This window comes from Marmota marmota, unplaced genomic scaffold (assembly GCF_001458135.2).
Source record: "Marmota marmota marmota unplaced genomic scaffold, marMar, whole genome shotgun sequence".
Taxonomy (NCBI): Eukaryota; Metazoa; Chordata; class Mammalia; order Rodentia; family Sciuridae; genus Marmota; species Marmota marmota.
This window is the reverse complement of record NW_026000052.1, coordinates 867105-880543: the sequence shown is the minus strand read 5'-3', so window position 1 is coordinate 880543 and position 13439 is coordinate 867105. Positions and strand designations below refer to the sequence as shown.

The 13439-nt window shown below is 54.3% G+C and overlaps 1 protein-coding gene across 5 annotated transcripts; it reads left to right on the top strand.

The window, feature by feature from the left end:
* Positions 1–12194, top strand: Nelfb (negative elongation factor complex member B). Of its 5 annotated transcripts, none has more exons than XM_015505790.2 (13): positions 1–118; positions 216–379; positions 518–617; positions 977–1207; positions 4973–5158; positions 5992–6104; positions 6871–6973; positions 7169–7264; positions 8100–8242; positions 8336–8442; positions 10838–10979; positions 11245–11353; positions 11488–12194. In XM_015505790.2, the coding sequence occupies exons 1-13, from the start codon at positions 17–19 to the stop codon at positions 11632–11634; spliced, it is 1743 nt and encodes a 580-aa protein (XP_015361276.1). In that variant the 5' UTR covers positions 1–16; the 3' UTR covers positions 11635–12194. The 5 variants fall into 5 exon arrangements, 4 of the variants coding, with proteins under 4 accessions (XP_015361276.1, XP_048669218.1, XP_048669216.1 ...); XR_007351237.1 differs by having other exon boundaries at positions 7–118; positions 6796–6973; positions 10838–11043; positions 11488–11583; XM_048813261.1 differs by having other exon boundaries at positions 7–118; positions 6817–6973.
* The last annotated feature ends 1245 nt before the right edge of the window (positions 12195–13439 follow it).

Below are 13439 nucleotides of genomic sequence, written 5' to 3'. Positions count from 1 at the left end.
GGCGGGGGCCTCGGCCATGTTCGCGGGGCTGCAGGACCTGGGCGTGGCCAACGGCGAGGACCTAAAGGAGACCCTGACCAACTGCACCGAGCCGCTCAAGGCCATCGAGCAGTTCCAGGTGTGCGGGTCGGGCGGGTGCTGCTCTCCGCGGCCGCCCGGGGTGGAGGGGCGGGGACGGTCGGCAGAATTCACCACGCTGCGCTCTGCTTCCGCAGACCGAGAATGGCGTGCTGCTGCCCTCCCTGCAGTCGGCCCTTCCTTTCTTGGACCTGCACGGGACGCCGCGGCTGGAGTTCCACCAGTCGGTGTTTGATGAGCTGCGGGACAAGCTGCTGGAGCGAGTGTCAGCCATCGCTTCGGAGGGGAAGGCCGAGGAAAGGTCGGTCCGCGCTTGCAGCCTTGGAATTGACTGGGCAACTTTTATGGTCCCTTTAGGACTATGTGTGAGGAGCACCCCCACCCCATCGCGCCTCCTGCATGTGGAGACCCACTCCCTCAGTTGTGCAAGTCTTTGCAGGTACAAGAAGCTGGAAGATCTTCTAGAGAAGAGCTTTTCTCTGGTCAAGATGCCATCTCTGCAGCCAGTGGTGATGTGTGTCATGAAGCATCTGCCCAAGGTGAGAGCTCTGGTGCTACCCCTTCCGGGGAGACCAGTGTGCCATGAGGTACAGCTTGACCGGCTTACCTGCATGCCCTTGGTTGATGGAAGTCAGACTCGGCTTGGTGCAGGTAGCTACTTAGCTCTGGGGAGTTTTGATGAGCAGCTTGCCTGAGTCAGCTTCTCTCAAGTGGGCCACATGCAGACCAAAACTTGGATCTCAAATCGTTATGAGAGAGAGCTGTGGATGTTCAGTATGTTTGCCTGCACCTATAGGGACCCTGGGATGGGGCTGGGCCAATGTGGTTTTCATGAGGGGGACCTGGAGGACACAGGTGCCACTCGCAGGAGGGTACAGGGCTTGTGTTTGTCCTTTAGGTTCCTGAGAAGAAGCTGAAGCTGGTCATGGCTGACAAGGAACTGTACCGAGCCTGTGCTGTGGAGGTGAAGCGGCAGATCTGGCAGGACAACCAGGCACTCTTTGGGGATGAAGTCTCCCCACTGCTGAAACAGTATATCCTGGAGAAGGAGAGTGCACTCTTCAGCACAGAGCTGTCTGTCCTGCACAACTTCTTTAGTCCTTCCCCCAAGACCAGACGCCAGGGCGAGGTGAGGGGAGGCAGGGCATGCACAGAGCTTTGAGTGTGTGGGTTTGTTCCTGGAATGTGTGGCCTGAAAGGTTGATTGGTTGTGTGTTTGTGTACATTTTACTTTTTAGTGAGATTATATGGGAACAAAGTTAATGCCTACAGACAGGCCTTTAATGAAAAGTGACAGCCCCACCCCACTTCCAGAAAGCTTCTGCTTGGCCCTTAAGTTTTTTTTTTTTTTGGTAAAGGTGATTGAACCCAGGGGCACTTAACCACTAAGCTATACTTTCAGCCCCTTTAAAATAAATTAATTATTTTTGTTTTGGGATAGGGTCTAACAGCTAAACTTTTTTTTTTAATATTTATTTTTTTAGTTGTAGTTGGACACATACCTTTATTTTATTTAATTATTTATACGTGGTGCTGAGGATCAAACCCAGGGCCTCACACTTGCTAGGCAAGTGCTCTACCACTGAGCCACAATCCTTACCAGCTAAATTTTTAAATCTTTAGTTTGTTAATGTGGTTGAATTCTTCTGCTACTACTACTACTTCTTTTTTTTTTTTTAATATTTTTTAGTTGTCGGGCTGGGGATGTGGCTCAAGCGGTAGCGCGCTCGCCTGGCATGCGTGCGGCCCAGGTTCGATCCTCCTCAGCACCACATACAAACAAAGATGTTGTGTCCACCGAAAACTTAAAAAAAATAAATAAATACAATATTAAAAAAATATATATTTTTTAGTTGTCAATGGATTTTTATTTTATTTATTTATATGTGGTGCTGAGAACCGAACCCAGTGCCTCACACGTGCAAGTCAAGTGCTCTACCATTGAGCCACTACCCTAGCTCCCATGGCTGAATTTTTTTTTTTTTTTTTGATATTTTTTTGTTGTAGATGGACACAGTGTCTTTATTTATTTTTAATTGGTGCTGAGGATCGAACCTAGTGCCTCACATGTGCAAGGTGGGTGCTCTACCACTGAACTACAGTCGTAGCCCTGAATTCTTAAATAGTGAACTTAAGTTTCCATCTATTAGTAATGCTGGTGTTATACCTGAACTCAGATTTGCAATAACTGGGCTGGGGATGTAGTTCAGTGGTAGAACATTTGTCTAGCATGCATGAGGCCCTGGGATCAATCCCCAGGACTATAACTTTTTTTTTTTTTAACAATAACTTATATCTGTTTTTTTATACTGGGATTTTTTTAGTTAAATTTATCTTTTTCTTCTTTTTTTTTTTTCTGGTACCAGGGATTGAATCCAGGATCACTTAACTACTGAGCCACATCTCAGCTCTTTTTTAAAATTTTGAGACAGGGTCTCTAAATTGTTTAGGGACTCGCTAAGTTGCTGAGGCTGTCCTTGAACCTGTGATTCTTTTTCCTCAGCCTCCCAAGTTCCTGAATCACAGGCATAAACAACCATGCCCAGCTTGATTTCTTTCTTTTTTTTTGGCGGGGGCAGTACCACGGATTGAACTTGGGCACTCAACCACTGAGCTACATCCCCAGTCCTATTTTGTATTTTATTTAGAGACAGGGCCTCACTCAGTTGCTTAGTGCCTCGTTTTTGCTAAGTCTGGCTTTGAACTCGTGATCCTCCTGTCTCAGCCTCCCGAGCTGCTGGGATTACAGGCATTTAGTAGAGACATAAAACATTATTTAAGTCATCCCAGGTTAATGAAGAAAATATAGACAAGATCTACTCATTTTATTTTTGTGGTGTGGGGATTGAAACTGGGGTGCTCTACCACTGAGCTACACCCCCAGCTCTTTTTATTATTTGTTTTGAGATATTCTTATTACGTTGACCAGGCTGACCTGAAGCTTGGTCCTCCCTCCTGCCAGCCTCCCACGTTGCTGGGATTGCAGGCCTTCATCCTTGGGCCTCATTAGTTTACTATCAACTTAATCTTCTTTTTAAACTAATGTGTTAAAAAGAGTTACTTTCAGTGTGTAACTGAATGTCAATGATTGTCATTGAGCTGTGTTGTCATTGAACTATGTTTATTTTGGGGTCACTGAGTCTAAAATCTGGTGGGTCTTTCATGCCCTCAGCACATCCTCAGTTGCCACAGTTCAAGTGCCAAAGCCATGAGTGTGGCCTGTAGCTCCAGTGGGACTTCAAGGCTCTTGGCCACATGGACCGGCAGCTGTGGGGTTGGAGGAGTGTGTAGCTTACGCTGTCCCTGACCTCTGTCCCTTGCCTTGTGCTTGTTTATTCTCTGTTAGGTCCTTTGTAAACCTCTCATTCCATTGCTGTCAGAGCAGTGCTCCCCCTCCCCCAGCTTGCCCCACACTCCCCTGCCCTCCTTCTGGTGACTGGGTGCTGATTTCTTTACTTGCTTTGTCCTAAGTGTCTTCTTTCAAAAAGCTACATTTTTATACACGTGAGAGTTGCAGTGCGAAAGTGTCCGAAGAGCAGAAAGGAACAGGAGAAGCAGCTCCCACCCCCTCCCTCCCTCCTATAAGGGGGCACTACCCCGTCCCCTGCTGCATCCACCCCCACGAGTTCCTGCCTCAGGGCCCAGTTTCTGTGTGGGTTGTCTCTGGGTCACCTCGGTGTCAGTGCTCCTGGAGAGAAGTGGCCTTGGCATCAGATCCCGGGCCGTGCCCAGCCTCCCTCAGACTGGGCGGGCGGGCCAGCCACATTTCCATCTGCTGCTGCTTTTGTCCCTGACGTTTTCCCTCCTGGTCTCCTGGCTTCTCCTAGGTGGCCGCCTGCCGTTGGCTCCGCTTCTCCCCAGCATCGCGCGTTGACTGCGCGGCTCCTGACTTGCTTACTTTCTCCTCCTGATTTGAAGGCATCCTTTCAGAGTCCTGACATACTGGACGTTTATTTTGTTTTGACTTCACAGCTGAGGGCTGGCTGGACTCGTAGTCACAGGCCTACTCTGTCACAGGCCCCTCTGCCCTTCTCCAGCATCTGTGTCTGTGCACAAGTTGGCAGGGGCTCTGTCTTGTGGCACTGGGTGGTGGCCTGTTGTTCCTCGCAGTCTGTTCTTGGGGCTCTGTGATTTTATAGTGCTGTGACAGGGAGCCTCAGGCCAAGGGGTTGCCTGTGGTCCTTCCTCGTTCCAGTGAGCCACGTCCAGGGAGCAGCTGAGCAGAGCTCTGTGGTGGCTGAGGTGGCACAGTGGGGTCCCCAGTGCTGTCCTGAGGAGGAATGAAGTGGCTTATCTATGCCAGGGGCCTAGGTGCCCATGTCCCTGCTTGGCCGTCCAGTGGCGGGAAGGGGGAATTGGATTTTGTTTGTTTTGTACACCTGGGGCCTCTGCCTGTGCTTTGTGGCCCTGGATGCTGGTGGTGGGACGAGGTCACACAGCCTCCAGCTGCAGTTGAAGACAGGGAGACAGGAGCCACGTGGGCTGGGTGGACAGCCTGGAGGAGCAGGCAGCCAGCCTTGCAGGCCTTGAGTGTAGGCCCTAAGGCAGCAGGGCCATCTGCGTCTTCCCACAGTGGAGTTCTTCTGGGATGTCACTCAGTGCTGCCTCTTGCCTGGCCCCTCTTGACCGGGTAGGCAAGTACTTGAGGTCATAGGCTTGTGACCTCTCAGGGAACCATGAGGACTGGTGTGGGCTCACCATCCTAAGTAACAGCCTGCCACCTCTGACAGAGTGGCGGCATTTCACCTGAGAAGAGGCAGTGTCTGACACCAGCTGCCCAGAAAGGACACTCTGGAGGGAGTGTTGCTGGCCCAGGACTCGGCCACCTGTGTGGTGGCTGGGTGTAGGGTGGGTGGGCGGTGTTCTGGGCACAGTGGCCTGTCTCTCCTGCCAGGTGGTGCAGAAGCTGACGCAGATGGTGGGGAAGAACGTGAAGCTGTACGACATGGTGCTCCAGTTCCTGCGCACGCTCTTCCTGCGAACCAGGAACGTGCACTACTGCACACTGCGGGCCGAGCTGCTCATGTCCCTGCATGATCTGGATGTGGGTGATATCTGCACAGTGGACCCCTGCCACAAGGTGCGGCCTCCGTGGTCACTTCTTCAGGGGTCCTCCCCTGCTGCTTCCCTGGCATGCAGTGTTCTAGGAACCAGTCAGGCATCAACCCGTGCCAAGCTCATGTCTTGAGCCGTCTGTCCATTCAGCTGCCAGCTGTGTGCTGGCATCTCTGCACACCCCACCAGGGAGGGTGGCATCCTCCATGTGCCTGAGCCAGAGACCTGGGTGTCTTGGTGCCTCACTGCCCTTTAGCCTATCTCTGCTGCAGCTGGGTGCACGCCCCCCGGCTACCTTGTACCAGTGCCCCGTTCCTCTGTCTCATCAGCTGGCCTCTGGCCCTTCCCAGCCCCCAGCCCACGGGGCTTCTCACTGGCAAGTACCAGGGTGTTCCAGGAAGGGGGTTTCATCTGCCCTGTGTCTCCGAGCCCAGGCATGGCAGCACTGGGACCATTTCCCAGGGACCTTTGGTGTCCTTCTCTGAGTCTGCTCTGAGTGCTACAGTGCCTGACGCACACCAGGGAGGTTCACGGAGAAGACAGGTCACTTCCTTGCACTGTCCTGGGGCTTGCTGCTTTTGTCCCCAGGAAGAACACTCCCTGCTTCCTGCAAGTCCCTTGTCCACCAGGAGGGCTCTGTGGTGCTTTCTGTCTCTGGGCATCTTCCCACCCTCTCCTGTGGCCCCTAGGTCTTGGGGTGAGGCTTGGGTCTGTGGCCTGTGTCTGCCTCTGCCTCTGGTCTCAGCTCCTCAGGCAATGCTATGTCTGAGGGAGGCAAAGGGCTGCAGCTGTCTCAGGCCTTGCCTCTGGCTGTGGGAGGGTCCAGTCCTGCCCTGCTGATGCCCCTTCTGCCTGCAGTTCACCTGGTGTCTGGATGCCTGTATCCGAGAGCGGTTTGTAGACAGCAAGAGAGCCCGGGAGCTGCAGGGGTTTCTTGATGGAGTGAAGAAAGGGCAGGAGCAAGTCCTGGGGTAAGGCATCCTGTGTTCCCACTCTTGCTAGCTGGAGCCATGCCAGGCCCCTGAGCCCATGGCTTAGGACGGGATCGTGTGGGAGGAGTTTAGGCAGCAGACACCTTCGTCTCTGCACAGATGCAGGGCGCATGTTCTTGAGGGTGCCAGGTGGGGGTCCAGTGGCCTGGAGTCTGCAGCAGTTTGGGGCCTGCTCCAGGCTGAGGGCTCCCCGTGTCCTCTGGCTGGTTGCTGTGTAGTCTGTCACCCTTCTGTTAGAACTCTGGCTTCTTGACTGAGCTCAGTCTGGGCCAGGCTTTCAGAAGCAAAACATGCCCTTGTGATTTTTTTTTTTTTTTAATCTTTTTTATTTTTTTTACTTTTCACCTCTAGTTTGAAAGAGCTTTCAATGGATTAAGAATAAATTACAGGGGCTGGGGTTGTGGCCCAGTGGTAGAGCGCTTGCCTAGCATATGCAAGGCCCTGGGTTTGATCCTCAGCACCACATTTATAAAAAAATTAAATAAATAAAACAAAGGTATTGTGTCCATGTACAGTTAAAAACAAATTAAAAAAGAAAAAAACAGAATAAATTACGAACCTTGTGTATTTTGTTGAGAGGACCAGAGTACAATCTGCTTGCTCCATGCAGAAAGAGAGCAGCTCCCAGGGTGGTGCCTAAGCCTCCCTGCCCAACCCCTGCTGCCCTCAGCGGTCTGCACACTGTCAGCAGGCAGGGGCAGGACAGCCAGGCTTCCCCAGTTCATGCTGAGGACTGCTCCCTCAGGGACCTGTCCATGATCCTCTGCGACCCCTTTGCCATCAACACGCTGTCTCTGAGCACCATCAGGCACCTGCAGGAGCTTGTCAGCCAGGAGACGCTGCCCAGGGTGAGTGCATGCATGCCCTGGTGTTGACATACAGCTCCACCTGTGGAGCTGGCTTTGATCCTGTGAGTGGGGCAGTTGGGATCCTGGATGGGGTCCCAGGGTCCTGGCATGACAGGAGAGATCCCACTGAGTATTGAGTGCGGTCGGAGGACAGCATAACCTTGGTGACTTCTGTTAAGGACTGTTTCCCTGCAGGACAGCCCTGACCTCCTGCTGCTGCTTAGGCTGCTGGCCCTGGGCCAGGGGGCCTGGGACCTGATTGACAGCCAGGTCTTCAAGGAGCCCAAGATGGTATGGGATTTGGCTTCCTTGCTTTGCTGCTACTTACGAGTCGTGGTGAGGTGGCCCCTCCAGTCCCAGCTCTGTGTTCCTGGGGGCTTCCTTTAAGAAACACCAGGGATTTGGGGGGTGTCTTGATAGGGCTGGCTACCTGTAGGGAGGTGGGCTGCTCCAGATACACTTGGCCCATGGCATTTCCATAAGGGGCTGTAATCATGCCAGTTTGGGGGTCCACAGACAGCGCTGGGTGGGAGTCTCAGAAAGCCAGAAGTAGGAGCAGTGTCAAGGGTGGGCAGACCTTCCGGGTGGGTTGCACACACCTGTCCTCCCAGCAACTTGGGAGGCTGAGGCAGGAGGATCGTGAGTGTGAGGCTAGCCTCAGCAACTTAAGCAAGGCTCTAGGCACCTTAGTGAGATCCTGTCTAAAAAACTAAAAAGAACTGGGCCTGGCGTGGTGGTGCACACCTGTAATCCCCATGGCTTGGGAGGCTGAGACAGGAGGATCGGAGTTCAAAGCCAGCCTCAGTAAAAGTGAGGCTCTAAGCAATTTGGTGAGACCCTGTCTCTAAATAAAATACAAAAATAGGGCTGGGGATGTGGCTCAGTGGTCGAGTGCCCCTGGGTTCCATCCCCAGTGCCCCCGCCACCCAAAAAAAGCAAAACAGAACTGGGTGTGAGCTCAGTGGTAGAGCTCCCTGGTTCAACCCTCAGTGCCCAAAGCAACACCTGGAAAGGGACAGGCAGACCCGAGGAAAGGGTGCAGTGTGGGCCCTCGTGGGGGGTCTGCACTGGGGAGAGTCAGGCTGGGGACCCAGGGGCTGCTGACTCACGGCCTTTGTCCCTGCAGGAGGCGGAGCTCATCACCAGGTTCTTGCCCATGCTCATGTCCTTTGTGGTGGACGACCACACTTTCAACGTGGACCAGAAGCTTCCGGCTGAGGAGAAGGCCCCGGTCGTGTACCCCAGCACGCTTCCCGAGAGCTTCACCAAGTAGGTGCCGAGGCACCAGCAGGGCGTGTCAGGGCGGGCTGTGCTTGGCCAGTGCTGCAGGGGCCTGACGGGTCCTGGGCGCCATCTGCCCAGGTTTCTGCAGGAGCAGCGCATGGCCTGTGAGGTGGGGCTGTACTACGTCCTGCACATCACCAAGCAGCGGAACAAGAACGCGCTCCTGCGCCTGCTGCCGGGGCTGGGTGAGTCCGGACATGCATCCTGCTGGGCAGGGGCCTCCTGGGGCCCAGAAGGCTGCTGGCCACTGTGTCCCTGCCCTCACACCCACCTTCCTTAGCTGTTGTCACTTTCAGTCTTGTCTGAAGTTTATCTTAGTAGGAAAGTGAGAGGCTGCTTACTTAGCCTTGTGTTTTGGGTCTTGTGATCTTTCCCACAGAAAGGGGTGTAGGAGCCACCTTTATCTTTTAATTTTTAAATATTTATTTTTTATTTTTTTAAAGAGAGAGAGAGAGAATTTTTAATATTTATTTTTTAGTTATTGGCGGACACAGCATGTTTGTTTGTATGTGGTGCTGAGGATCGAACCCAGGCCGCACGCATGCTAGGCGAGCGCGCTACCGCTTGAGCCACATCCCCAGCCCTAAATATTTATTTTTTTTAGTTGTAGGTGGACCCAATACTTTTATTTATCTATTTTTGGTGCCGGGGATTGAACTCAGGGGCACTCAACCCCTGAGCCACATCCCCAGCCCTATTTTGTATTTTATTTAGAGCCAGGGTCTCATTGAGTTGCTTAGTTGAGGCTGGCTTTGAATTCAAGATCCTCCTGTCTCAGCCTCCCAGGCCACTGGGATCACAGGTGTGCACCACCGTGCCTGTTATTTTATCCTAACTTCTGAAGGGCATGTGGTTCCTTGTGTCCCCAGAGGGCAGAGGGAGTGTGCCCTCCAAGGCCGTTTTAGGCCCACTTCCCCCAGGACCACTTGGAGGAGGTGACCCAGCCAGGAAGAGGGAGGGCTCTGGCTGGGCCTGTAGGAATAAGGCCACTGTCCTGTTGGAGAGGTGCATGCTGTGCCCACTTGGTGACAGTCCTGGGTCTTGCTGCCCTGGGCTCACAGGCGTGTGTCTCAGTTGCTGGCTGCCTGCTTTCAGCTTCTGTGTGCAGGAAGCTCTGTGGGCGTGGCTGTGCAGACACCATCTGACTAAGTCTTCTCAGACTGGGCCTTGGTGACTTCTGGCTGCAGGTTTATTGTTTTAAAACAATACAGACTGACCACCTTGCCACTCTGGGGTCAGAAGTCCGCAGTGAGCCTCATAGGGCCAGGCCAATGTTCTGTACGGAGGGCCCCTCTGCAGGCTCCCAGGAACCTGTCCTGTGCCTCTCCAGCAGAACACAGCTACCCCCAGGCATCTGACCCGAGAAATGGTGGGGGCAGTGGGGGCTGAAGGGCTGGCTGCTTGTTGGCATTGTGAGGTCTCCAGGGACATGGTTACAAGTCGCCTTGACCTGCCTCGTCCCAGGTGTGCTCAGCACCCTGTCTTCCTCGCACCTGGTTCTGGCTACTTGGAGTGGGTTGAGACGGGCAGTGGGCTGTCTTTCTTGGAGCACGTTGCTGCCCCTGGGGTGTGCCGCTCTGATCATGTTCAGGAGGAGCTCTCTTGTTCTTAGTATGAATCAGAATGGACGTGGGTTGTCTAGAATTTTCTGATTGTGGGAATTTCTGAGCTCTGAGAAGTCCCTGACACATGATCTGTGACTCTGAACAGTCTGTAGGCTCCTCTACAAAAGAAGGGTGGTCGCTTCTTAGCAGGTTTGCTGTCACTTCTCGGGTCAGATGCCTGGGGGTGGCTGTGTTCCTGTGGCATCTGGCAGGCATTGTCGATGCGGCTGAGTGCTGCCGTGAGCCTTGCCTGCCTGCCCCCAGGTCTCCCATAGGCTTTAGGGCTTGGAGAGATCTAGGCATTGACAGTGGCACCCCTGAGGTGCCTGTGTCTCTCTGAAATGTCTCTTCACTGGTCCAGGCAGTGTCGGCCAGGTCTGCCCTGGCAGGTCTCAGGGATGGTGGCATCTAGTTCCCATCCCATCTGCACCAGTTCTCCACGCCGTGACCAGGCTGCAGGTGCTACCCTGCCTATGTGGGACTGCTGCTGCACGGCGCCCCTAAGGTCTGCTCGGGCAGGGCCTGGCAGTACCTTGTTGTGTTGGTGCAGCAAGGCTTAGCTACAGTTGGCTTCATGGTCTTTTCTGCTTTGGGGTTAGTAGCTTCAAAAAGGGGGTTTGGAAGCATTTGTTTTTCCAAACAAATAGCTGAGGAATAGCTGGGTGGTTTGGAAGAGCTCCCTCCAGGCTGTGCTTTGGCTCTTCCTGCCTTTTCCTTGTTGGGCTGTGGTTTTTCTCTCTCTTGGGGCTGGTTCGGACCAGAGCCCTCAACTGTTGGGTAGAGCCTTCAGGAGGGGCCACCCTGTTTTCATCTCCACCCCCAGTCCACCACCCACTCACCTGGGACCCTATTCTGACCTCTGGGTACTTGGGAATCCCTGGGGAGGCCCCAGGGGCAGGTTTCTGAGGGCAGAGATTATCTGCCCTGGCAAAGGGGTGGGTGGTGGCTGGGCCAGGCCAACCTGCTGTGATTGCAGTGGAAACCTTCGGCGACCTGGCCTTCAGCGATATCTTCCTCCACCTGCTTACCGGGAGCCTGGCGCTGCTGGCTGACGAGTTTGCCCTGGAGGATTTCTGCAGCAGCCTCTTCGATGGCTTCTTCCTCACAGCCTCACCTAGGTAGGCCACACAGCCATGGGCAAGCCAGGCCAGCCAGACTTTCGTGTGCACAGAAGCCTGGCAGGTGAGGGGCTGCAGGTGGGTCTGTCGGGCACCATGGCTGCACTTGCCAAAGGGTTGCCCAGGTATAGTTGGGGAATCCTGTCTCCAGGGCAGCAGGAGGAGCTGGATGGGGCTTTTCCCCTGCATTTGGGCTGAGCCTTGGAGGAAGGCAGTGTGTCCTCCTCTCAGCCCCTCGTCTCCACCCGGCCCTGGCCTTTTCCAGGAAGGAGAATGTGCATCGGCATGTACTGCGGCTTCTCCTCCACCTGCACCCCAGGGTAGCCCCCTCCAAGCTGGAGGCTCTGCAGAAGGCCCTGGAGCCCACGGGCCAGGTGGGTGCTTGACCTCCACATCTGGGAATGCTGACCCTGGCCTGCCGTGCTTTGCTTGGTCTCTGGGGCCTTCCTCTGGACTGCCCCGGGGCTGGCGGGTTCTTGCTGGTCCCACAACCTGGGTCTGTCTGCAGAGTGGAGAGGCTGTGAAGGAGCTCTACTCCCAGCTGGGTGAGAAGCTGGAGCAGCTGGACCATCGGAAGCCCAGCCCAGCCCAGTCTGCAGAGCCACCCGCCCTGGAGCTGCCTCTCCCCAGCGTGCCTGCTCCAGCTGGACTCTGAGGCTCTGCACCCAAAGGGCTGCTCAGGAGTGGGCCCCTCCTGGGACAGTCATCGGAGAGGCTCTCCTGGCCTTGGGAGGGAGCTGCAGGGCCTGTGCAGTAGGGCACCCTTCCTCCCTCTTTGTTGCCTAGAGCTGGTCCTGGGAGGCACCTGCTCTTGCCCTGGGGCCTGACAGTTTCCTGGAGCTTCATAGTGCCAGCCTTTTGGTGTTGGCAATTCTCAGCCCGAGCACCTGGCCTGACATGAGTGTGGTGAGCCTGAGGGGAGGGAGTGCACATGGTTTTGGCCAAAGCAGGTGTGCTAGGTCCAGATGTCTGTAGGGTCACTCAGGATGGCAGCGGGCCAGCGGCCTGAGCCGCTGGTGCACCGGTACCAGGGTGCCCATCCGACTGACGGAGGCCCTGCAGGCAGTGCCCCTCCCTCCCACGTGTACTGCCTCAGTTTACCCTTGGAGAAGATTGCTTCTTGCCCAGCTGCACTGACTGATCCTCATGTGGGGAAATTGGGTGCACATTGAGGTTTCCACTTATGTAAATAAAAGACATTTTGGTAAATCTGCAGATGAGCCTTTTCTCTTCTGGCCCTGGGGGTTGGGTGCAGTTCAGAGAAGGAGAATTCTTGGGGGTTCCTGTGAGTCCATGGTCCCCTTCTTGGGCCACTGTCCTTGAACGCCAGGCATAGACTGCTAGAAGCCCCTCAAGGCCTCACAGGCTGCATGGTGCTAAGACAGACCAGCTCCTTGGTGTCTGTCTTGTGGGTCCAGATGAGCCACTTACTCCCTGCACAGATGGGGGACACGAGGCCAGGGCAAGCCCAAGGGCACTGGCGCACCTCTGGGGTGGTTCTCTTCAGATGAGCCTATATAGCTGGGCAGTGGGCATTGCTGGTCTTGAAGACATGACGGAGCAGGGCTACTGATCTAGGTATAGGAGAGCCTTCCTGGCTCTTTTTGGGGTTAGGCGTGTGTGGAGAGGTTTCTGCCAGCTTTTCCCACTTGGGAATGAATCAAGCCTTGCTGCCCATTGCCAGTCGGGCAGAGGAGCAGGCAGGTGGACTGTCTGGGTAATCTAGGGAGGACTGTGTCCAAAGGGGAGCATTGTCTGTTTTCTGTTGCTAGCGACACCCATAGACGGGATGAGGTATAAGAAAACAAGTTTATTTCTGCTCGTTCAGGGACCTGGGGCTGCAGAGGGCATCCTGGGGAAAGGCAGGGAGAGTGTGTGGGCCTTCATTAGTCACTTCCCTTGTTTCCTTGTTGTTTTCTTGTGGCACTGAGGACTGAATCCAGGGGTGCTCTGCCTTGAGCTACACCCTCAACCCTTTCTATTTGCTTTTTAAAATATTTTTTAGTTGTAGATGGACACAGTACCTTTATGTGGTGCTGAGGATGAAACCCAGGGCCTCACACATGCTAGGTGAACGCTCTACCACTGAGCCACAGCCACAGCCCTTTTTTTTTTTTTTTAAATTTTGAGACAGGGTCTTGCCAAGTTGCCCAGCCTGGCCTCACACTAGCCATCCTCCTGCTTCAGCCTTCTGAGGACTGGGATGACAGGTGTGGGACACTGTGCCCAGCTCTCCTTTTCAGTCACCAGGACCTCATCATGGGGCTCCAGCACGACCACCTTAACTAATCCTAATTACTTCCCAAAGGTCCACCTCTAAGCACAGTTGTAGGGTTTCCAAGTCAGTATCTCCTGACAGAGATCAGATTTCAACATGGGAGCCGGTGGGGGACACTCCATCCACTTCCAAATCATGGGGTGGGGTGGAGTGGGGTGGGGTGGGTACAGGAGCCAGGGCAC

Coding starts and splice junctions, on each gene's coding strand:
- Nelfb (XM_015505789.2), top strand. CDS start 17: ATGTTCGCGGGGCTGCAGGACCTGGGCGTGGCCAACGGCGAGGACCTA. Junction 380..517: donor GAGGGGAAGGCCGAGGAAAG/GTCGGTCCGCGC, acceptor AAGTCTTTGCAG/GTACAAGAAGCTGGAAGATC. Junction 11,354..11,487: donor CCCTGGAGCCCACGGGCCAG/GTGGGTGCTTGA, acceptor GTCTGTCTGCAG/AGTGGAGAGGCTGTGAAGGA.